Source organism: Podarcis bocagei (assembly GCF_964188305.1).
Source record: "Podarcis bocagei genome assembly, chromosome: 1".
Lineage (NCBI taxonomy): Eukaryota > Metazoa > Chordata > Lepidosauria > Squamata > Lacertidae > Podarcis > Podarcis bocagei.
Window position 1 is genome coordinate 51,961,139 of NC_138125.1, and position 19,965 is coordinate 51,981,103.

Consider the following 19,965-nt stretch of genomic DNA (forward strand, 5'->3'; position numbering starts at 1 on the left):
TCCTCTTCTGTGCAGCGATTCCAACAAGCCTATTGTCTGCCAGCTGAATAAGTAGCAGTTGCTCTAAAAACGAACATTAAAGGATAGTTAGAAGCCAACTGTGGAATGGCAACTCTCCGACAGCTTATTCCTAGGCAAGAGTCAAACTAGCCATCTCAATTGCACCCCAACTACCTGTCTAGCAACTGTATTACATAAGCTCCTATCCCAACTGCTGAATCTGTTGATAGTTTGCAGTACTGACTTCATATGGAAGCAAGGTATTGAAAACTATGCTGTTAAGAAGCGCAACTAGGATCTGATATTACTGTTACAGGACAAACCATAGTATCCTTCAGTATAGTCACATGGATTAGATGGAAAGCACTCAAATAAGCATTATGTTTGTGGTAACAGATGTACATCAACTATACATGTGGGGCTCCTGTGCTACATCAGAATAGTTGTGAGAGGAGGTGCTAGTGGTGTTCAGAACCACCCAAGGAAGGTTTGCACAGGATGAACGGCATAGCATTTCAGCCTATAATTGACTGCTAAGAACTGCCTTCGCCTCACTTCTTCACATGCCCCATGGAGCTATTTTTACAGAGCACCACTGTTAGGCAGTGGACCACTTTGGGTCAGGTCCTCAGCAATCTTGCAAGAAGTTGCAAAGATCACTTGCTGTAGTTGGTGTCTTTTATGTAGCAAACGTGCTTTGCCTTGGGGTTGAAGTTTTGCAACAGGTGCAAGTCTGTTGAAATATGGAGTGCAGCTGTTGCAACAAGTAATCGCTCTCATTCCTGTGCTGTTTATTGACCTGGCCCAAGGCTTCAGCCACTTGGTGCTGGACTTTGCTTCTTGATAGCCAAAGGTCAAGAGTTATGTTCTAATCTGGGCTGCTGCCTCAGCTTTGCTTCTACAGACCAGAGTGGGGTTGGTAACAAAAGTGATGGGGGAGGGGGAAGTCCCAATTGGGGGGACTAGTTGGAAAAAAGGCATATGGTTCTTAAAACTCCAGAGCTGGGACTGCACAACAAAGGAAGCCATGATAAGTCCGTAAGCGAAGTTCCAATATCCACTCGGGGAAACAACTTTATAAGGACCAGCTTTGCCAATGTAAATAGGATACCAATATTCCTGCACTGCGGGGGGTTGGACTAGATGATCCTTGGGGTCTCTTCCAATTCTACAATTCTGTGATCCCCATGCTGTAAGCCCTGCAAAAATGCTTCTCAAAGGCACACACACATCACTTTCATGTGAAAAGTTAGAATGACCTTCCTGCATGTCAGTTCCGCATGGACCTCCCTGCCTGTGTCTGCTCCAATAAAAAAGCCAAGTGCAAAGCAGTCTCATAGTTTTCTACCAGCTTGCAGCATATCATAAGCTACCACTTCTCTTACAAGGCCATGTAAACATTCAGCTTCCCACCACCTTCAAATAGGCATGTACCATTCCATAAGTCCACGCGTTTGCTGAGGCCAGTCCCTGCTGGGGCCATCTGCATTCCCTGTCTGCTGCTTACCATTAGCCACTTTCAAAGAGCTGCTACATTCATGAGTCGGTGGCATGGACAACTGCCCTTGCCCTGCCTCAAGCCACAGTTCCAAGAAGGTTCGCACAAGCTCCTGCAGCAGAGTGACGTAATGGTTGGAAACCACAGCGTTGCTCTCAAAGAGGTGGTTGCCCAGGGATGAGAACAGACTGGGCTCCTCACTCACATCTGCCAAGATGGCCAGCTGCCGCGCCAAGAACCCGCGGTGGCTGGAGTCTCCAAGGAACAAGGAAGGCAGGCCAACAACCTGCTTTGCTCGGCGGATCACCTTTTGTACGGACTCTGCTGGGAGGTACTTTCTTCCCTTGCTCTCCACGCACAGCAGGGCACTGCCCGCAGGCACACCCTTACAAGGGCACAAGAGGGCAGCGCGGCATTCGGCGCAGGAGAGGAGGGGCAGCAGCTTCCCCAAAACAACCCAGGAAATGCAGGCAATGGCGTCTTCCTCCAACTCGGCCAGAAAGGCTGCAGCTATGCCCTGTGTCTCTCGTGGAGGCCCAGTGCCCCGAGGCCAGAGCCAGATCTGCCCGCGAGCCAGAGGCCAGGAAGCCTGCAACTGGAGGTTAGTTCTTCTGCGTAAAGATATGTCAAGCAGGTTTGGTGGATCGAGGCCCAGACCAGAAAGAGCTCTGTTCAAGACAAGCCTGTATGCCTGCTGGAAGGTCCATGCGGGGCCAACACCTTTGTGCCCACGGGCTTGCTGTATGGCTCCCCTGCACCACTCCAGAGGGTCCAGGCTCCACCAACAGGACATCAAAGAAGTAGTGGGCTCGTCTTCTGCCTGTAGATGGGTCTGCGCCAGCCACTGAAAGCTGCGCAGGTTCACCAGGAAGCCAATGAAGCCCCATCGATGCCTGCTCAGCCCTACCAGCTCCCCGGTGGCAGTGCGGAGTTTGCGAAGCAGGTTCTCATACTCGTTGCAGAGGTTGTTGAGGGCGCTGGCACTAGCTCGGGAGAGGGGTGCCTTGAAACCTTTCCCATAGATGCCGCAGCTGCTGCACGCGTCAAAAATGGCACTCAGCAGCCCGATAAAGTGGGCGGTGGCTTCATGACCCTGAAATTGAGGCAGGCCGAGCCTCGCTGCAAAATGCAAGGCCTGAACCGTGCCTTCGCTGAACAACTGCGTGGCCCCATTTCCCCACACTTGCTGTTTCTGCGGGCTGATCGCTCCGGCCTGGCATGCCGCCCGGAGCACCACTTCTTCCTGCAGAGCCCCGAGATGCAGGAGGTAATCCCAGCAGACCGCCTTGCCGCTCACCTGGAGGCTGCCGGCGGCTTGTAGCAAGCGGTGGATCAGCGTCAACAAATGGCTGGGATCGAAGTAGTATGCTATTTCCAGCGTAGGAGTAGCTGGATGGAAAAATGTGGACTTGACAAAGAGGCCGTCCACCACCACTCCCAGCCGCCTGGCTGTCTCGATATTGGGAGCTGTGGCATCAGACGTCACAGAGACCACCTGCACGCCAATGTCGTATAGTTTGAGGATACAGTGGCATAGGAGCTGGGCTTGTATGTCCCCTCTAAGGGTGGCAAGGAGGAAGTAGCCAACAGGCACTATCCACTGGCCTTGGAATCCAACAGCCACGAGCAGGAGGGCTTCTCCGGCTGCCGAAACCTCATCCGCATCATATTTACCAGCACCAAAGTCCATCAAACCATGCAAATGCCCGGTGGAAGGGTCATAGTGGCTTCTCCTTTCCAAAGGGATTGAGCCCATAAGGAGAGAGCACAACTTGAAGGTTTTCTCCCCTGCTTGAGATCTCTCCGCCAGAGCATCGAAGGCTTGTTGGCTGAATCCCGGTTCATAATCCAGGTTTGAGAGCCACCTATGAGGGAAGAAGCATGGGAAAGAAAGCTAATCAGCTCCATGTTTGGTTCAAACAAAAATCTTTCTTCTACTGCCAAACTTCAGAGCCTGAGGATAGTATGTTTCTTTGCCCTCGTGCTTAAGAAAAATCAAAGCATGATGTTACTTTCATAAACTATTTTAGGCCATGCTTGTGCTAGAGGGCCTGAGAATAGTTCCACATGGGAAGGCAGAGCTTGCATCAGTTCTGCTTATATCCTCTAGTTCTCTTTGCAGTATTTGAAATCGAGAAGAAAAAATCTCCCATAAACCATCAGGTGAGCTTGAAAGCCTGTTTTCTTCCCAACACACCAAATCATCCATGTGGTTTCCTTTAGGCTAACAGTGCATTTGGCACAGTTTGTGTGGGTCACTCTTAGGTTGCTTCCCAATGGGCTCCTAGTGCTATCTAATTGTTGCCTTTCTGTGAACTACAAGCAGAGTAACAATTGACTTTCCATAGTACAGGGCACTTTGTGCTTTTCCCACGTGTACATCCCCACCACATTGTGTCCACCACTCTCTACACCACTATTTTATGAGTCCATTTTTTAACACCTATATTTTAATTATCACTGAAAGATGTTTCTGGCTCTTGAAATTAAAGAGGCACATCATTATAGCACGGTACTTTGATTTTGCCAAGTGCCGGTTGTGTGGTTCTGTGATACACGTGCCTTTGCTATGTCTGCTTTTCTTGATGTTTCCATAGTCCAAAGTTGTTTTCCCAATATCTGGGCTCTCACAGAATAGCAGAGTACGTTTTCCAGTGACAGATCTGATTTTAGTGTTTTAACTGATTTTTACCATTTTGCATTGTATCTCTTGTACAGTGGTACCTTGGGTTACAGACGCTTCAGGTTACAGACCCCGCTAACCCAGAAATAGTACCTCAGGTTAAGAACTTTGCTTCAGGATGAGAACAGAAATCGCACGGCGGCAGCGGGAGGCTCTATTAGCTAAAGTGGTACCTCAGGTTAAGAACGGACCTCCAGAACGAATTAAGTTCTTAACCCGAGGTACCACTGTAAACCACATAGAGACTATTGTAATTAAGTGACACGTGCGTCTTATGATATTTTTTAGCTTATTTCTTTGGTGCCACTGAGTGTTTGGATGGATGGGAGAAGACCAACCAATTCAGACTATCTTTCTTAGATTGCAATCCTATATGTATGTATGTGGGACAGAGAGAGAGAGAGAGAGAGAGAGAGAGAGAGAGAGAGAGAGAGAGAGAGAGAGAGATCATACTTTTTTTGAGAAAGCAAGACATATTTCTGAGAAAACCTTTAGAGGCTTGCAGTGATGCTTATACCTCCAAAGTCTAGTTTTATCAACTAGCACAGCTGTTTCCTTTTCCTTGTGAATTGTCCATCCCTCTGCTTCCTTTTGCTAATAAATCTGATCTTACTTTAACCTCCAGTGGATGAAAAGCTTAACTTCTCTCTCTGTGTGTGTACACACACACACACACACACACACACACACACACACACGGGGCACATCACATTCAAGTCTTTTTGTTCACCTTGGCTTTCCCCTGAGTTTTGGGCATCATTTACCTCTCTCAAATTGCTTTCATACAACAATGTGATGCCAAGCCAGCGCAGAGGTTGTACTGTCATGCTGTACTAAACAAGGGACAGCCCAGGTTTAAATTCTGACTCAGTCCTGAAGCTCCCTGGGTGACCTTGGGTCAGTCACCATCTCTCAGCTTAACTTGCTTCACAGCGTTGTTGTGAGGATAAAATGGGGGTCGGACATAGAACCAAGTATGCTACCTTAGGTTCCCTGGAGGAATTTGGGATATAAACAAAGGGCCAAATTCAACTAACCAGTCTCACTTGTGGAAGCCTGTGCAAGGACTTCCGCTAGTGCAATGAAGGTTTCTCCCGATCCTCCCACTGCATGCCCCCTGCACCTCTGATAACAGCTCTGAGGCGACTGGAGAACCCCCAGAAGAGCAAGCGTGAGCTGACAGTGTGATCTGTTTAGGGCTACACTGAATTCCTCCCATAATAACCCATGTAAAGTGATCAATTAGTTGGCTAGTACATTACTCAAATCTTTCAAGGTTCAATTCCAGTAACCTTGAAAGATTAACCATTTCCCCCCAGCATGCCTTCAAGGTCATTTGGTGAAGTAGCAGTGCAATCCTAGCCATGTCTACAGAAGTAAGTCCTATTGAATTCCATGGGGCTTACTCAGAATAAATGGTGTTGGGCGGCAGCCTAAGCTATTGTTTACAAAAGTCCATGCATCGATAGTCTTCATGGTGCCACAGGCATCCATGTGTCCCTTGCAGGATGTCAAACTCATTTTTATCTGTCATCCAGCTCAGTCATCCAGCCCTAAATCCTTGGTTACCAACAGTTATATCCTCATGGTTTGACAATTTCCTCCTTTTGCCCAATATTGCATTTTTAATGAAAGCTTTTCCAGGGGATCTGCAAATATCTCCTCTGAGGAACCTGATTTTCAGATTTGGGCTCTTCTTTTTGGAACAAAGGAATTTGCCCTACTTTCCTTGAGGGATTGTTACATTTGCCTGGAATTTGGTTTCCGGCAACCTGAGTGAAGGCATTCTTGATACAGGGCCTCTGAGGGTGGAACTCCCTTCCCCTCCAGATAACATCTACGGCAGCTCTTAGGAGTTTTCGCAGCTAGTGAATTTTTTTTTTTCATCTGGACATTTGGCTGAATTTATCTGTCTCCTCTGCACCTCAAACTTCATATTTGCCCTTGTGGATTGTTTGATGTGGAATTTACTTGTGTAGCATGAGAACAGAGGAAGCTGCCTTATACCAAGTCAGACCACTGCTTCATCTAGCTCCACAGTGCTAGCAGAAACCCTTCAGGATTTGGGGCAGGAGCCTTTTGCCAGCTCAGGGACTGAACCAGGGACCTTCTGCTTGCAAGTCAGATCCTCTGCCATTGTGGGCCTTCAGAAGATGGCCCAAGAGGTGTCATCCATGTCTGAGCAGTCAGTGGCAAATCTTACAAAGAAAGCTTGCAGACAAAGTTCAGGAGTTCCTCTAAGTCTGTATGTGAGGTGTCCCGACATAATGAAGTAGTGTGTTTTCAGGCATTCCCCACCCCTCTTTCTTTTCTCCCATCTTAAAAGTGTCACACTGGAAAAAGTAGTTTCTTCAGAAGAAGAAGAAGAAGAGTTTGGATTTGATATCCCGCCTTTCACTCCCTTTAAGGAGTCTCAAAGCGGCTAACATTCTCCTTTCCCTTCCTCCCCCACAACAAACACTCTGTGTGGTGAGTGGGGCTGAGAGACTTCAGAGAAGTGTGACTGGCCCAAGGTCACCCAGCAGCTGCATGTGGAGGAGCGGAGACACGAACCCGGTTCCCCAGATTACGAGACTACCGCTCTTAACCACTACACCACACTGGCTCAGCAAGCTAGAATGCATATATAGTGCCTATGTCTGTGCACTGTTGCTTTGCAACGTTTGCCCCTAGTTAACACAAACAAGATACAAATAAGAAAGACATACGTGCGAAGGGTGTTGGCCTCTGGGAGCTGGAATGTCTTCTTCACGAATTCATAGGCCTTGGCTGAGAACAAATGCAGCGAGACGGCAAAGTTGCGGGTGGCAGCTGGGTAGTTCTCGCACAGGGTTCCCTCACACTGCAAAGTGAGCTGCAGGTCTGCTGAAGTAAAGAGGGTTCCTCAAGCAAGGGATGGACAGTGAGGTGAAGCTAATTTGGGGTGATGCTGCAGAGGAAGCATTTCAGCAGTGACTCTGCTGCATTCAGACTGGAGGCTGGGAGAAGATTCAACATCCTCTATTTTCATGGGGAAGGAAACTGGGTCCAAAACCCAGGAGGATTGGGTGACCAAGAAAGCAGAGAAGGATGTACTTAAAGTTATTAAGGATTTGGTGAAGTGGGGGAGATTTGTAGCAATTGCATACTGAGCACAACTGGCCAGTCGGAAATGCTGAGGAGGTAATCAAGTGAGGTAGGGGGGCTGAAACAATGCCAATATATTCCACATCTGGCAACCAATGTGCTCCTTTGGTTTCAGAAAGTACATGGGTAGATGACTCTAAAAAGCCCAGGACACAATTTTTTCACGGCCTTCTAGCAGCTACGGTGGTTCATTTACCAGAAGTAATGTATTTAGTGTTAACTCTGGGAGCGTATACTTGATTCTGACCAAACTAAGCCTCCTACAGCAAAATATACATAAGGAGGCATAGTTTGGTTAGAATCAAGTATACACTTCCAAAGTTAACACTAAATACATTACTTCTGGTGCGTGAGCCGCTAGAGGGCTGTGAAAATTACCCCACGCATCTTAACCAAGCCTTGAAGCTGGTTTGTATCACGGCTCCCTCCGTGGAACCTTGAATGATTCTGAAACTGCACTGGTCTTATTGCAAAGGCCTCTGGCATGAAGAAGAGCCCCTTTGGCAAAGCTTACGGTGCTTACCGCTGAACTGGGAGCGCAGCGTGTGTTCCATGTCCTTCTGGAGGAGATGCTGCTCCCGCAGGCTCTCCAGCACACTCCACAGCTCCTGCTGATAATAGGAGAGGCGGCGCTGCGCTGCGTCCTGCTCCCGTTCAGTCCCCTGCACGGGGCCAGTGGGGATCAGAGACTTGGTTCTGCTGCCCATAGCTTCACTCAGACTATACTGATGCTCCGCTTGGATGAGCTCCACCTACAGGAAGACAAAGAAGACCCGTTGCTCCATCTCTTTAATTCTCTCACCATAACTTCCATGTCCTCCCAGCGCCCAATGTTTGTCCATGCAGATTTTCCACAAAGGGCTGGATTTGCTTATTCCTGAAAACTAAACTGACTTCACCTTTCTCCTTTGCCTTGATTTTCCTTTTAGCCTGTCACCACAGCCAGAGTAAACCGTTCCCAGACTCCCTTCTCCCATCAGATTCACAATAGTTAGAGGATGTGGCCACTCTCCCTCTTTAAAGCTAACTTAGGATACTGTGATGGAAGTCAGGTTCTGCAGTTCGCTCCAGGAGCATAGAATGTAAAGTTCTACCTTTGTACAGTAGGCTGGTTTCTACTCACACTTACACACCACCTCCATCCAGGCCCACAAGAAGCATTATTTGAGGTCAAGGATACATTCCAGCCAGGCACAAACACTCAAGGAGGATGCAATCTAAGAACAATTAGGGATGTGGCCTTGGAAGAGTGGGTGTGGCCTGGGGAGTGTCCAGAGGGCCAGAGAGGGACCTGGAGGGCCACATTTCACCCATGGGCCTGAGGTTCCCCATCTCCGCTATAGGCTTTGTCCAAGTACCAATGGTAATATAAGCTACACGCTAGAGCATTTAGTGACACACAGTTTTGTAATTTTAGATTCTGGACTTAACGGTCTCCTGGTGGGGAGGAGGGGTTCTTCATATGGTAAGGTCCATTACTTTTTTCAGAATTTGGAGCCAGCTCTGCTGTGTTTAGCGTTCTCCTGCTCATTCTTCTGTGTGGGGCCCTTGACCTCTGCCCCAAAGTCCTTCCCAACAGCTGCATTGCTGGCACTGGAGAAGGCACCAGCAACCCTCGCTGGTATACGTACTGCTTTGGCTTGTGCAGGAGATGAGTCAGCTGCTGGAGTAGCTTCGCTGATACTAGCCACTGGCCAACTGATGCCCATGGTTTTGACAGACTTTGATGGATGTTTCCCTTTTGTTGCTTCCTGTATTGAGAAAAAGTTCAAATGAATTAGACATAGCAATTCGACCAAAAAAAAAGAAAAAGGCCTAGTTGAAACAGACTGGATAAGCTAATGCTGTAGTAGAAGGCAAAAGTGAACAAAAAATAATCCCCAACAACATTGCCATGGTATTACTGGAACTAATTAAGCATACTTCAAACTTTAGAGGCTGGATCCAGGTTATGCCTTAGTCCCACACAATTAATGAGGCAACTTACTCATGACTATCTTAAATTTCATCAATTTAACTGGGTGAAAAGTTAACCGCTCGGCTGCAATCCTAGATACACTTATCTCAAAGTCCCACTGAAGTCAGTGGGATTTACTTATGTGTAGACATGTGTTGATTGTGGCATTATGTTTGATCCAACCTACTCTCTATGTTATTTACTCATTGTCAGGCAAACCCAGATTTATTTCAAATGAAGAAAAAAGGCATTTCTGAGACCAGAATACAGATGAGGGCTTATGTATTGGAATAGCCATCCACTACAAAACTAATTCACTGCACAATAAAGGTAACATTGTCAGAGACAGTTGTTCTCTTAGCCTCCTCCATGGTGTGCTGGTTTTCCAGTGTCTGACTTCAAACACAGAATTCCTTGCCTGTGCTCTGAAATAGTATAGTCTGAAGGTTAAGACACATCCCTTTTCCTCAACACCAGCTGTCAGGCATGGGAAGGGAATGAATTCTGGACTCTCGGAACAGAGACACGCAATGCCTACACTGATTTGACAGCAACTCTCCATGGCTCTAGGCAGGAGTCTTTAGCCAGCACTACCTCGAGATGCCAGACATTGCACCTGGACCCTTCTACATGCAATGCAAATATTCTGCCTCTGCATCACCTTGCCTCCCCATTATTATCAGTGGGATATGGAAGGAAAACTGGCTTTGGGAGTAAAGCTTCGTAGCCTTTTCAGACAGAGGCCTAATCTCAAGCATGCCAGCTCTTCAGGTGCAGATTATTATATCAAATTTCCTAAAACATTTCCGATGCTGTTGGGCTACAAGGTACACACCAAAAACGACTATAAAAATCTATGCCCAATGACCACTACAGAAAATACACCAAAGACAAAAGGAAGAAAATTGCACAGATGAATATGGTTCCTAAGGCATTTTGAGAACCAAAGGGGGGGGAATGCTTCTTAATAAAAACTGCTTGGAACATTCCCCCACCCCACTGCAGCACACCTAAGCATATTCCCCCCGCCCCCACTTTGACGTAGTGGGAACCATATCCATCTCTGCAGCTGTCCCTTTTTTTGTTTTAGGACTATGGAAATCCTCTGCTGAGCCCACAAGCCGGTGGCAGAACAGGAAAAGTGCTGGGAGACCTTGACCTTGATCAAAAGCTGCAATGTTAAATGCACTTACACAAAGAGGGGTACAACCAATAGGATACAATGACACTTAACCTCTGACTAAATATGGATAGGACTGTTGGAAATGTTTGATAACAAAGTGTATAAGAAAGAAGGGAAACTCTGCAATGTGTCTTCCTCTGGGAGAGTTATCAGCTGAAGTGTGGGATATAAATTTTCAAAATAAGATAAATCCCGTAGGTAGATAGATAGATAGATAGATAGAGAGATAGAGAGATAGATAGATATACTGCTACTTAAAGTGTCCCTGAATTTGGTGCATTTGCCTGACCACCTTATTCCTGCTGTTCCCTGATCCTTCTGTGTCTTGTCCCTCTGTTGAAGTGTGAGCTAATTTTGGCAGGGTGCCAATATATTGACTACTGTACAACACTTAACATACATTTAAGCACTTTAATAAATAGATTTACCCACTGAATATTGCTCCCAGTACAGCAATCCCTTCCTTGTTCCTGTCTTCCATTTCTACATATAGTACTATATTTCATGTCAGGCTATCATCTGGACACCCCTTCTATTGCCAACAAATGGTCTGTCCTAGCAGGTATCTGGATAAAGAAGTTCTTTTGTGGCTCCTTCTTCACTGTATGACCCTTTGTCCGAGCAGCTGAATCAGAGACTCATAAAATGTGTTGGCACTTCTTCAGCTTTCCAGTTCCTGCTATTACGGAGCAAAAAGCTGATGGATGAACCAGAGTTCTTCTCTTCCATTCCCTTTACATATACACCCCCAAGGCCCACTACCAATTCCCAAACTCTCGTCCTCCCTTACTGCATTTTCCTTCCTTCAACCCAAGTTTGCAAGTTTAAGTAAATCCTCTCCCTATTCTGAATCCCACTGCTTTTGGCAATGTGTCTTTTTCCTTCGCATATTCCCACTTTCAATTCACTCTCTTGCACCTGTGTTCAGTGGATTACATACTAGGAAATGTGTCTATCTACTCAACTGTCTTCAAAAATAAACACAATCACCTACAGCTTATTTTTCTTCATTTAACGGATGGTCTTAGAAGCCATTGCTTCCTGAGCAGCAGGGGTGAGGAAACTTTTTGGGCCCAAGAGCTGCACTGCCCCATGGAGAACCTTACAAGGGCCACATGCAAGTCATGGAGGAGGCCAGAGGCAAAATTGGGCGGGGCACCAGATGGGACTCTTATCTACATAGGCTACATCCTAGTCATGCAAAAGTCATAACAATCTGTACTCCCTGACCCCCACATACACACACCTTTCCATTCACACAAGCAAAAGGCATCATCACAGACATCTTCCAGCCAGGCAACAGTTCACAAGGAGGGTACAGAACAGGGACAATGAAGGGTGTGGCCTAGTGAGAGTCATGAGGGCCTGAAAGAAAGGCCTAGAGAGCCACATTCACCCTCAAACCTGAGGTTTCCTAACACTGCTGAATGAGAAGGGGAAAGTGCCATGGAAAAGTGAGGTTGCATCAAATCTTATTCATATGCAGAGAAGACCCACTGAAACTAACAGACATGACTAACTTGGGTTCATTAATTTTAATGGGCCTACACCAAGCAGAATTTAGTTGTAGTCAACCCTTAGAGGTTGCGGGTTTTAGACTGGACCAGAACCTGAGGTAGCACATATTTTAGGGACAAAGGAGATCTAGGAGGAGGGCCCTTGAGGTTAGTAAATGAGAATCAAGCTGCAGCTCAGAAATCCCTCAGTATGGCCCAAGGCTGCAAGGCAGACAATTAAAAAGCCCAGCTAAGCTGCCAAGGTGAGCTGCACTACAGCTTTCCTGACCAGGGAAGAGTCACTAGCAGGAAGCCTTTCCTGTCCTGTACAAGGAAGACAAACATCCCTAATGCCAGCAATTCTTACATTTCTGCTGCCTTCACAGAAAACCAGGGGATGGGATCGGAAGCATCCACCTCTGCAGCTCTGTATTGTCAGAGACTAGGAATGCTGTCAGAAATTATGAGGCATTTGAGGGGCCTGGGTAAGATTTAGGGACGAGAACCAGCCTTCTTGTTCCTGTACCACAACTCTTTCCCCTCTAGGACAGCATGACTCACACCAAGGAGGACAAGAGACAAGCCCCTGGGAAGTTAGTTTGCTTCTGTGAGTTGTGCAATGTCATTTCCCCACCCCTTTGGCTATAAAAAATTCAAATGACTTTCCATTCAAATGAATTTATTTCAACTTTTGGAAAGAGGCAAGGAGGGTGCACTCTCCCCAGGCGCTCATTTTTTGGACTGAGGTAGCAAATCCAGTTATTACACCAGGGCCTACTCACAGGATGTTGCGGTTACCTCACTAATCCAAACCAGATGTTGAGGATCCCAGAGACCATTGCTTTCTTCATGCAGTAACCCAGGCCTCTCCCAGATGTGAGCAAGATATCAAGGCTGAGAGAAACCCCCTCAGAAAGTCCAAACAGTCCCAAATAAGACTACTCCATTTAGAAAGCATTTTGCATCTGCCTAGTTCTTTAAGAGGCCTGATTGTTCTACAAAGGCACCAAACTAAACTCAGTTCTTCTTCTGTGAGAAGGATTACAAAACAGGCCACAGGTAGGCTGCATATGGATAAAATCACTTCTTTTGGGATGCTTCCAACCCCCACCCCCGGCCATCTTCTGTGTTTGTCATTTCCTTCTACCTTCTATGACCCCAGATGAAAGCTTTCAATTGCCATAGGTAGTGCAAGATCTTCTGCCTCAATCCACAAAGGAGATCTACCTAGCTCAGCATCTTGCTTCAAAGAGTAACAAGCCACATGCTGCTAGGGACTTGCTTCAAATCTTAATGTAACCCAGGATACCCTGCCCTCTTGGACATTTTGTTCCTGCCGTAGCATGACATTTAACAACAGCTGTACATACTGAAACTTTTCGTGGACAGTGCTTGCATTATTCAGGGACTGAAGACAAGGAGGCAGGGCACTCTCCTGAAACAAACACTTGGCAGTTAAGAGCAGTGTGCCTATGTTGCAGCTTCAGAGGCATACAGATCACCCATTCTGAAAGAAAACAACAAGAAACACAGGACAGAAAGCCCCAGGGAGCTACGTTTTGGGCAGCCTATGCACTGATGAATACAACCAGCAATAAAGGGGGAGAGTGGGGGAAAGGTCCCACATTGCAGCCAAATCTGATGTTCCCTCTTGTGGCAAAACCAAAACGTTATTCTGTGCAGAGATTCTTTTAGATTGGATCAGCAATACTTCCAGAAAAACAACCACCACCTCCCTATACCATGGAGGCGTGGAAAAAAGATTAGATATGAGGCAAACACAAAGAATTATGAAGTGGATATAAAGAGTGAGGGGCACACAGTCTCCCCACCCCCTTTAAACATCATAGCAAGGACAGAAAACATGATCTTCCGATGTTGCTGTGAATCCAACAGAGATGATGGGAATTGTATCTAACAACATCCCTACCTCTGACTTACAAGCTACAGACAAATCGAGAACTTTCTGTTCTAAATAAGTGAGAGACAGGAACAAAACCTTAGTTCAACTCTCTTCCATCTTTATTCATTGAGCTATACCAATCCCAGATCCTACAAAGATGTGCATCCAGGATAGACTTATCTGTAAGGTGAGAGTCTAGATGCTAACTTGTGTCAACATGCAGTCACATGGACACATCCCAGCTAACAACTAAACATTTAAGTTGACTAAGCTTTACTCAGAGTACACCCACGGAAATGAATAAACATGACTAAGTTAGGGCCATTAAGTTCAATGGGTCTACTCTGAGTAAAACTTAGTTGAATGCTACCCTTGAACGAAGTAGCAATCTTATACTGTAAATACTGTAGGAAGAAGAGGGGAGATATCTGGCTATTGTACCAGGAGACCAGCCATTATATCTGAGGAAAACACACAACTCAGAAAGCATTGAAATGGTGTAAAAACAGCAGACCGCCCTCCCCCACACTTCCTACTACAGTACTAAGAAACTCTGCCAAAGCCCACCAATCAGGGACTATAGGTGATGGTGCCCACAAATGGAGGGAGCCAGCGAACTCTTAATGACTCAAACACACACACACAAAGAGCAGATGTCCCTTCATCTCAACATGAGAAACCAGCAGTAACTCTGCTGCTTGAAGCCCCAAAACATCCCAATAAGCAGGGGTTCAAGACTCCTTTTGCTGCTCTCAAACACAATTTTGTAGCCAAAACACGCAAGGGAAAGGAAGAAGATCCCACCCAACACAGCACTCATGTTGTTCCCATAGCACATATAGAGCCGATCCCAAGCGGTGCCGGAAAGAGGCAAGTTGAGGGGCAGTTCAAGGTCCAGGCAACGAGTGTTCCAGCCTGGTGCTGAGGTCTTTGAGCTGGAGCTACCGGAACCACACCCAGGGGTCCAGCTGAGTTTCATGAGCTGTTGTCAAAGAAAGACTCCCAAGTCTGGTACTTCCCTTTATGGACAGGTTTCCATTTGCTGTTTAAAACATTGTTGCTCCTACAAGCTCAGGGTCCATCCAGCCTTAGCTTCTGAGGCCAAACTCTCCCACTGTGCCAACAGCCCCATAGCGGCCTTGTCCAAGAGTCCCAACTTACTCATCTCCCCAGATCTAGTCAGGTCTGGGGCTTTGCTAAGTACTGGGGGCTCCAGGTCATCCTCCAATGAGGAATTCTCCAGCTAATACATAGTACAGGGGTAGGCAACCTAAGGCCCGTGGGCCAGATGCGGCCCAATGCCTTCTCAATCCGGCCCGCGGATAGTCCAGGAATCAGCGTGTTTTTACATGAGTAGAATGTGTCCTTTTATTTAAAATGCATCTCTGGGTTATTTGTGGGGCACAGAAATTTGTTCATTCCCCTCCCCCCCAAAAAAATATAGTGCAGCCCCCCACATGGTCTGAGGGACAGTGGACCGGCCCACGGCTGAAAAAGGTTGCTGACCCCTGATATAGCAGCAGCAGTGGGGGCTCTCCAGCCTGCAAGATTATTTAGGCCCACCAGGCTGCCCCATTTGGCCTGTGAAGGCATTTTGGTCAATCCAAGCCCACCTGTCCTACACCGGATGTCATATATGTCATCAGGTGTCAGGCAAGCAAAGACAAAGTTGGGCCAAAAACGGTCTTGCTTGCAAAGCAGCTGATTGCAGGCACCTACAAAGTACTGTGCCGTTGGTTTGATTTCAAGCTGTGCAGGTCAAAGGAAGATGGGTCACCTGACATTACGGTGATGTTGGCTGACTGACAGGTGGGCAACCCCATCCACTCATTAAAGTTGGCCCCTGGGTGGTGTGGAACATAAGGACCCTCAAGTCTTCTGACCAGCCAATTCCCCACTCCAGAATAGGGCATGGAGCTGAGAAGCAACCCATGCCCACTCAGCTAGTGTAACTGTAGTATCGAATTACAATGAAAATCTCTTCCACTGAATAATATTAATTATTATTATTAATTATTATTATTATTCATTACTTAAACCGCAGACATCCAACTGGCTTGCCCCAGACACACTGGGCATCTTTCAACATAATATAAAAACATAGTGAGACATCAAACATTAAAAACTTCCCGATACAGGGCTGTATTTGGAAAGTTGTGTAATTGTTCATTCTTTGACATCTGATGTGGGGGCATTCAACAGGGCGAGTGCCACTACTGAGAAGGCTCTCTGCCTGGTTCCGTGTAACTTCACTTCTCACAATGAGGGAACCACCAGAACGCCCTCAGAACTGGACGTCAGAGCTGAATGATGGGGGCGAAGCTGCTCTTTTAGGTATACAGAGCCGAGGCCATGAAATCAGTGAGACCTGAAAGTTCTTAAACTTGAATAGATTCTGCCTGAACTTGCAAGCAGAAATGGAAACACTGCAACCAGGGTGTGGCGCAAACTCAGTGAAACGTTACACAAAGTGGCCATTGTCTGCCGAGCAATCATGTGTGGGTTTGCATATTGCAGGGTTCCCCACAAAGCACTCCAGTGTTAAAAAAACAAAACCCCAACCTTCTAGATGTCTGTCCCCCCTGTTATGTAAGCCTAATAAGCAACCTAGAGGAAACTAAAATCTGGATCAAGTAGAGGAACTCTAAAAAAGAAATAGAAACATAAAGATACCCTGAAATACACATAAATTGGTCAGTCAACACGTTTTGAATTAATGCTCAAGGTGGTATAGAAAAGTTGAATACAATGGAAATAAGAGCTAAATATAACTTCCATTCTTCCTGTGTGCTAATATAATGTTACTGTTAAAACCTTCCTACCCTACAGCAATGAAATATGGAGTGACACTGTGACATAAAGAGGAAATGGGGGGGGGGAACGATGACATTTTATTACAGTGGTACCTCGGGTTACATACGCTTCAGGTTACATACACTTCAGGTTACACACTCCGCTAACCCAGAAATAGTGCTTCAGGTTAAGAACTTTGCTTCAGGGTAAGAACAGAAATCGGGCTCTGGCGGCGCAGCAGCAGCAGGAGGCCCCATTAGCTAAAGTGGTGCTTCAGGTTAAGAACAGTTTCAGGTTAAGAACGGACCTCCAGAATGAATTAAGTACTTAACCTGAGGTACCACTGTACAAGCAAATCTTCCAGAAGCATAGAAATGAACAGCGCAACTAGATAATGTGCAGGGGTGTGGGAAGTGTATTTACAGAACAATCCTATTCTCGTGCTATGACAAAGAGGCAGTAGATAAGTCACCACTTTGTTGGCTGAATAGCTGCCACACCCAATGCAAGCTCAACCTGAAACAGTGTGGTGTGGAATACACAGCACAGAAATGCCAAAAGCAGTATAAACACAGACACAAACTCACTACCCCTAGAAACATCCTAAAGCTTACCAGTTAAGGACCATGCCTGGAATGAGAGCCAGTGTAGCGTAGTAGGGAGAGTATTGGACTAGGACCTGGAAGAACGGAGTTCAAATCCCCTCTCGGATATGAAGTGCACTGGGTGACTTTGCGCTAGTCACAATCTCTCAGCCTAACCTACTGTACAAGGGTGTTGCAATAGTGAAATGGGGATGGGGACAACTGTGTATACCACCTTGAACTCCTGGAGGAAAGGCAGGATATAAATGTAATAGTGAAGGATGCCCACCAATGGGGCATTTGGCCTCCCACTCCCACCTCCAAGCCCCAGCATCCAATTATAGGTGCTAGGAGCACAAGGGTTGCAGGAGAAGCCCTGGTTTGTTAGAAAAGTGCAGCAGGGCTTCTGCTAAACCCTGCAGCCCCTCAACCAGCAGAGAGCGGGCCCTTTCTGTGGTGGCTCCTCATCTGTGCAATGCTCTCCGCAGAGAGGCTCACCTGCCACCATCATTACATGTCTTTAGGCGCCAAGCAAAAACATTCCTCTTTACCCGGGCCTTCAGCCATTAAATAATCTATGGCTTGTTAAATGTGTTTGTGGCAGGGACTGTTATGGTGAATATTTTATTAGTATGCATCTATAATTATGCTCTGCATTATGTTTTTGATTATTATGCTCCGTGAAATATGTTCTTGATGTTGTACACCACTCTGGGATCTTTGGATAAAGGGTGGTATATAAACTGAAATCATCATCATCATCTTCACTGTATGATTGTGCCCTTAAGTTTCTGGTATCTTCTTACTCCAAGCCCCTCACATGTCCTCCACCACACAGCATATATTGTATAATAATATTATGGCTCCCCCCAGTGGTTCATGCTGTTGATGCACTACAGTGCTGGGAGAGGGAATCAAACACTTCTCCGAACTTTGAGGCTACTTGTTGCTGGGAACAGAGCAAGGGCAACAACATGAATTGGTGTGAGATAATCTTCAGGTGTACTAACATAGTGTCAGCAGCACTGTTTTATTATGACTGCTTGCAGTCTTGTCTGCCTTGGTAAAAGAAACCTTTATTACCCCATGAAATAAGGCAGCATGGCTTGGATCATGAGCAAGAACATCAAGACACACGGAAATAAGAGTAGCAATTAGCGACAGGAACACATGACCAGCCTGTCAAAGTTTGAAGCCCTGCTGGATCACATCAAGGGCTGTTTAGACCAGTAGTGGCACACCTTTTTTCAGACCAGGCTCCCTATTTCCTTCTGAGCGCCACATGCCAGTAGTGGGTGGGGCAGTACCAAAAGTAGGCAGAGCAATAAATGCAATAAATGCAAATTTACCTTTCTATACACACATATACATCATACACCCCTCTTTATCTTCCATCCAGACAAGCAAGACACATCATTAGAGCTCCAACTAGGCAACAATATTCAGGGTGTGAAGGGTATCACCTGGGAAGAGTTCCAAGTGCCGGAAGAAGAAGAAGAATTTGGATTTGATATCCTGCCTTGCTTTTAAAAGTTCGGAAATAAGATTATCTAAATCCTCATGTTAAAACTCGACTGTTAGCTGACTGTGCCTCTTCAGACTGTGGGTGGGTGATCAAATGGAGAAATGCTTTCTGATATTTTAGGTATACACTTGTCTGTGCAGAAAAATTATCAGTGGGAGGGAATGTGGACACTCATCCCTCACTTGTAGTCTTTAAGAATTTGGGGGAGCATATGGTTTCTATACAACTGGGCATCACAGGAGCCAACTCCTAGGGGCTGTGGGGGCTTTGGCCCCTACAATAAAATATTTAAGTTGATGGGCATTTCCATTCAAATGGTGTGTGTGCACTGTGTCATGTGATCGATTATGCGGGGCAGGGTTTACCTGGGCCCCCACAATATTTTATTTAAATTGCCACCCCTGCTGGGCATTCAGAAGCATCACTGCCTCTTGGCAGCAGTGCAGCCCCATGAATCCTCTTTTATAGGCACCTAAGCTGGTGGCCACCACTGGGGGAGCAGTCACAGATGGAGGCTAATACTCTGCTTTAAACCATGGTGGAGCATTGGCTACTTGGTGGTACTGCCTGGCAGCACTCTCCTCCCTTCTCTGGCGCTGGGATACCTTGAAGGAGAACACGGAGGGGATCACGCCCGCCTTCAGCCTCTTCTGTCCTCCATACACCTCGAATTCATCCTGGAAGAAATGATCTGAGCAGATGCAGGCGCCTGAGCCTGGGATCCACAGCTTCCTGGAGCCGGGCTCGATGCGATTCACAGCCAGCATCCACTTCTTCCTCAGTTCGTGGGCTTTGGGGAAGCTGCAGGAGGAAGAAGAGATGGGAAACTATAAATCCCACTGACTTTCCCCCCATGGGCTGATGGTGCAGGTGACGACACCGACTGACACAAAGCCCCGCCCACAACCTCACACCGGGCCCCGCCCCCTGGTAGCCAAAGCCCCGCCCCTGCCGCTAATAGGCTTAGAACCAGCCACACTCTCCATGAGGAGGCCCCATTACGGTATTCAGATGCAGACCTGTGGAATGAGAGGCCCTTGGCCCGGTTCTCCCGCGTGTCCCGGTTGGGACAGTTAACGGCCGAGCAGGCTTTAGGCATCGTCTCCGACTCCGCGGCGAAAAGCCCCAATCCCGGCTCCCGCCAAGCGCGGTTACTTTGCCTCGAGCGTCATGGCGGCAACGTCCGCGGCGCACTCTGGACTGACCCCGTTGGCGAC

The 19,965-nt window shown here is 46.9% G+C and overlaps 1 protein-coding gene across 2 annotated transcripts; it reads right to left on the reverse strand.

Annotated features, from left to right (window-relative positions):
• Positions 1–66: 66 nt before the first annotated feature.
• THAP9 (THAP domain containing 9) lies at positions 67–19,964 on the reverse strand. 2 transcript variants are annotated; one of them, XM_081164240.1, is made up of 6 exons: positions 19,768–19,964; positions 19,354–19,549; positions 8,939–9,058; positions 7,831–8,059; positions 6,890–7,046; positions 67–3,363 (listed from the first exon to the last, which is right to left on the reverse strand). In XM_081164240.1, exons 1-6 carry the CDS (start codon positions 19,845–19,847, stop codon positions 1,419–1,421), a joined length of 2,727 nt encoding a protein of 908 aa, XP_081020366.1. In that variant the 5' UTR covers positions 19,848–19,964; the 3' UTR covers positions 67–1,418. The 2 variants fall into 2 exon arrangements, with proteins under 2 accessions (XP_081020366.1, XP_081020367.1); XM_081164241.1 differs by having other exon boundaries at positions 6,890–7,043; positions 19,768–19,960.
• Between the last annotated feature and the right edge of the window lies 1 nt (position 19,965).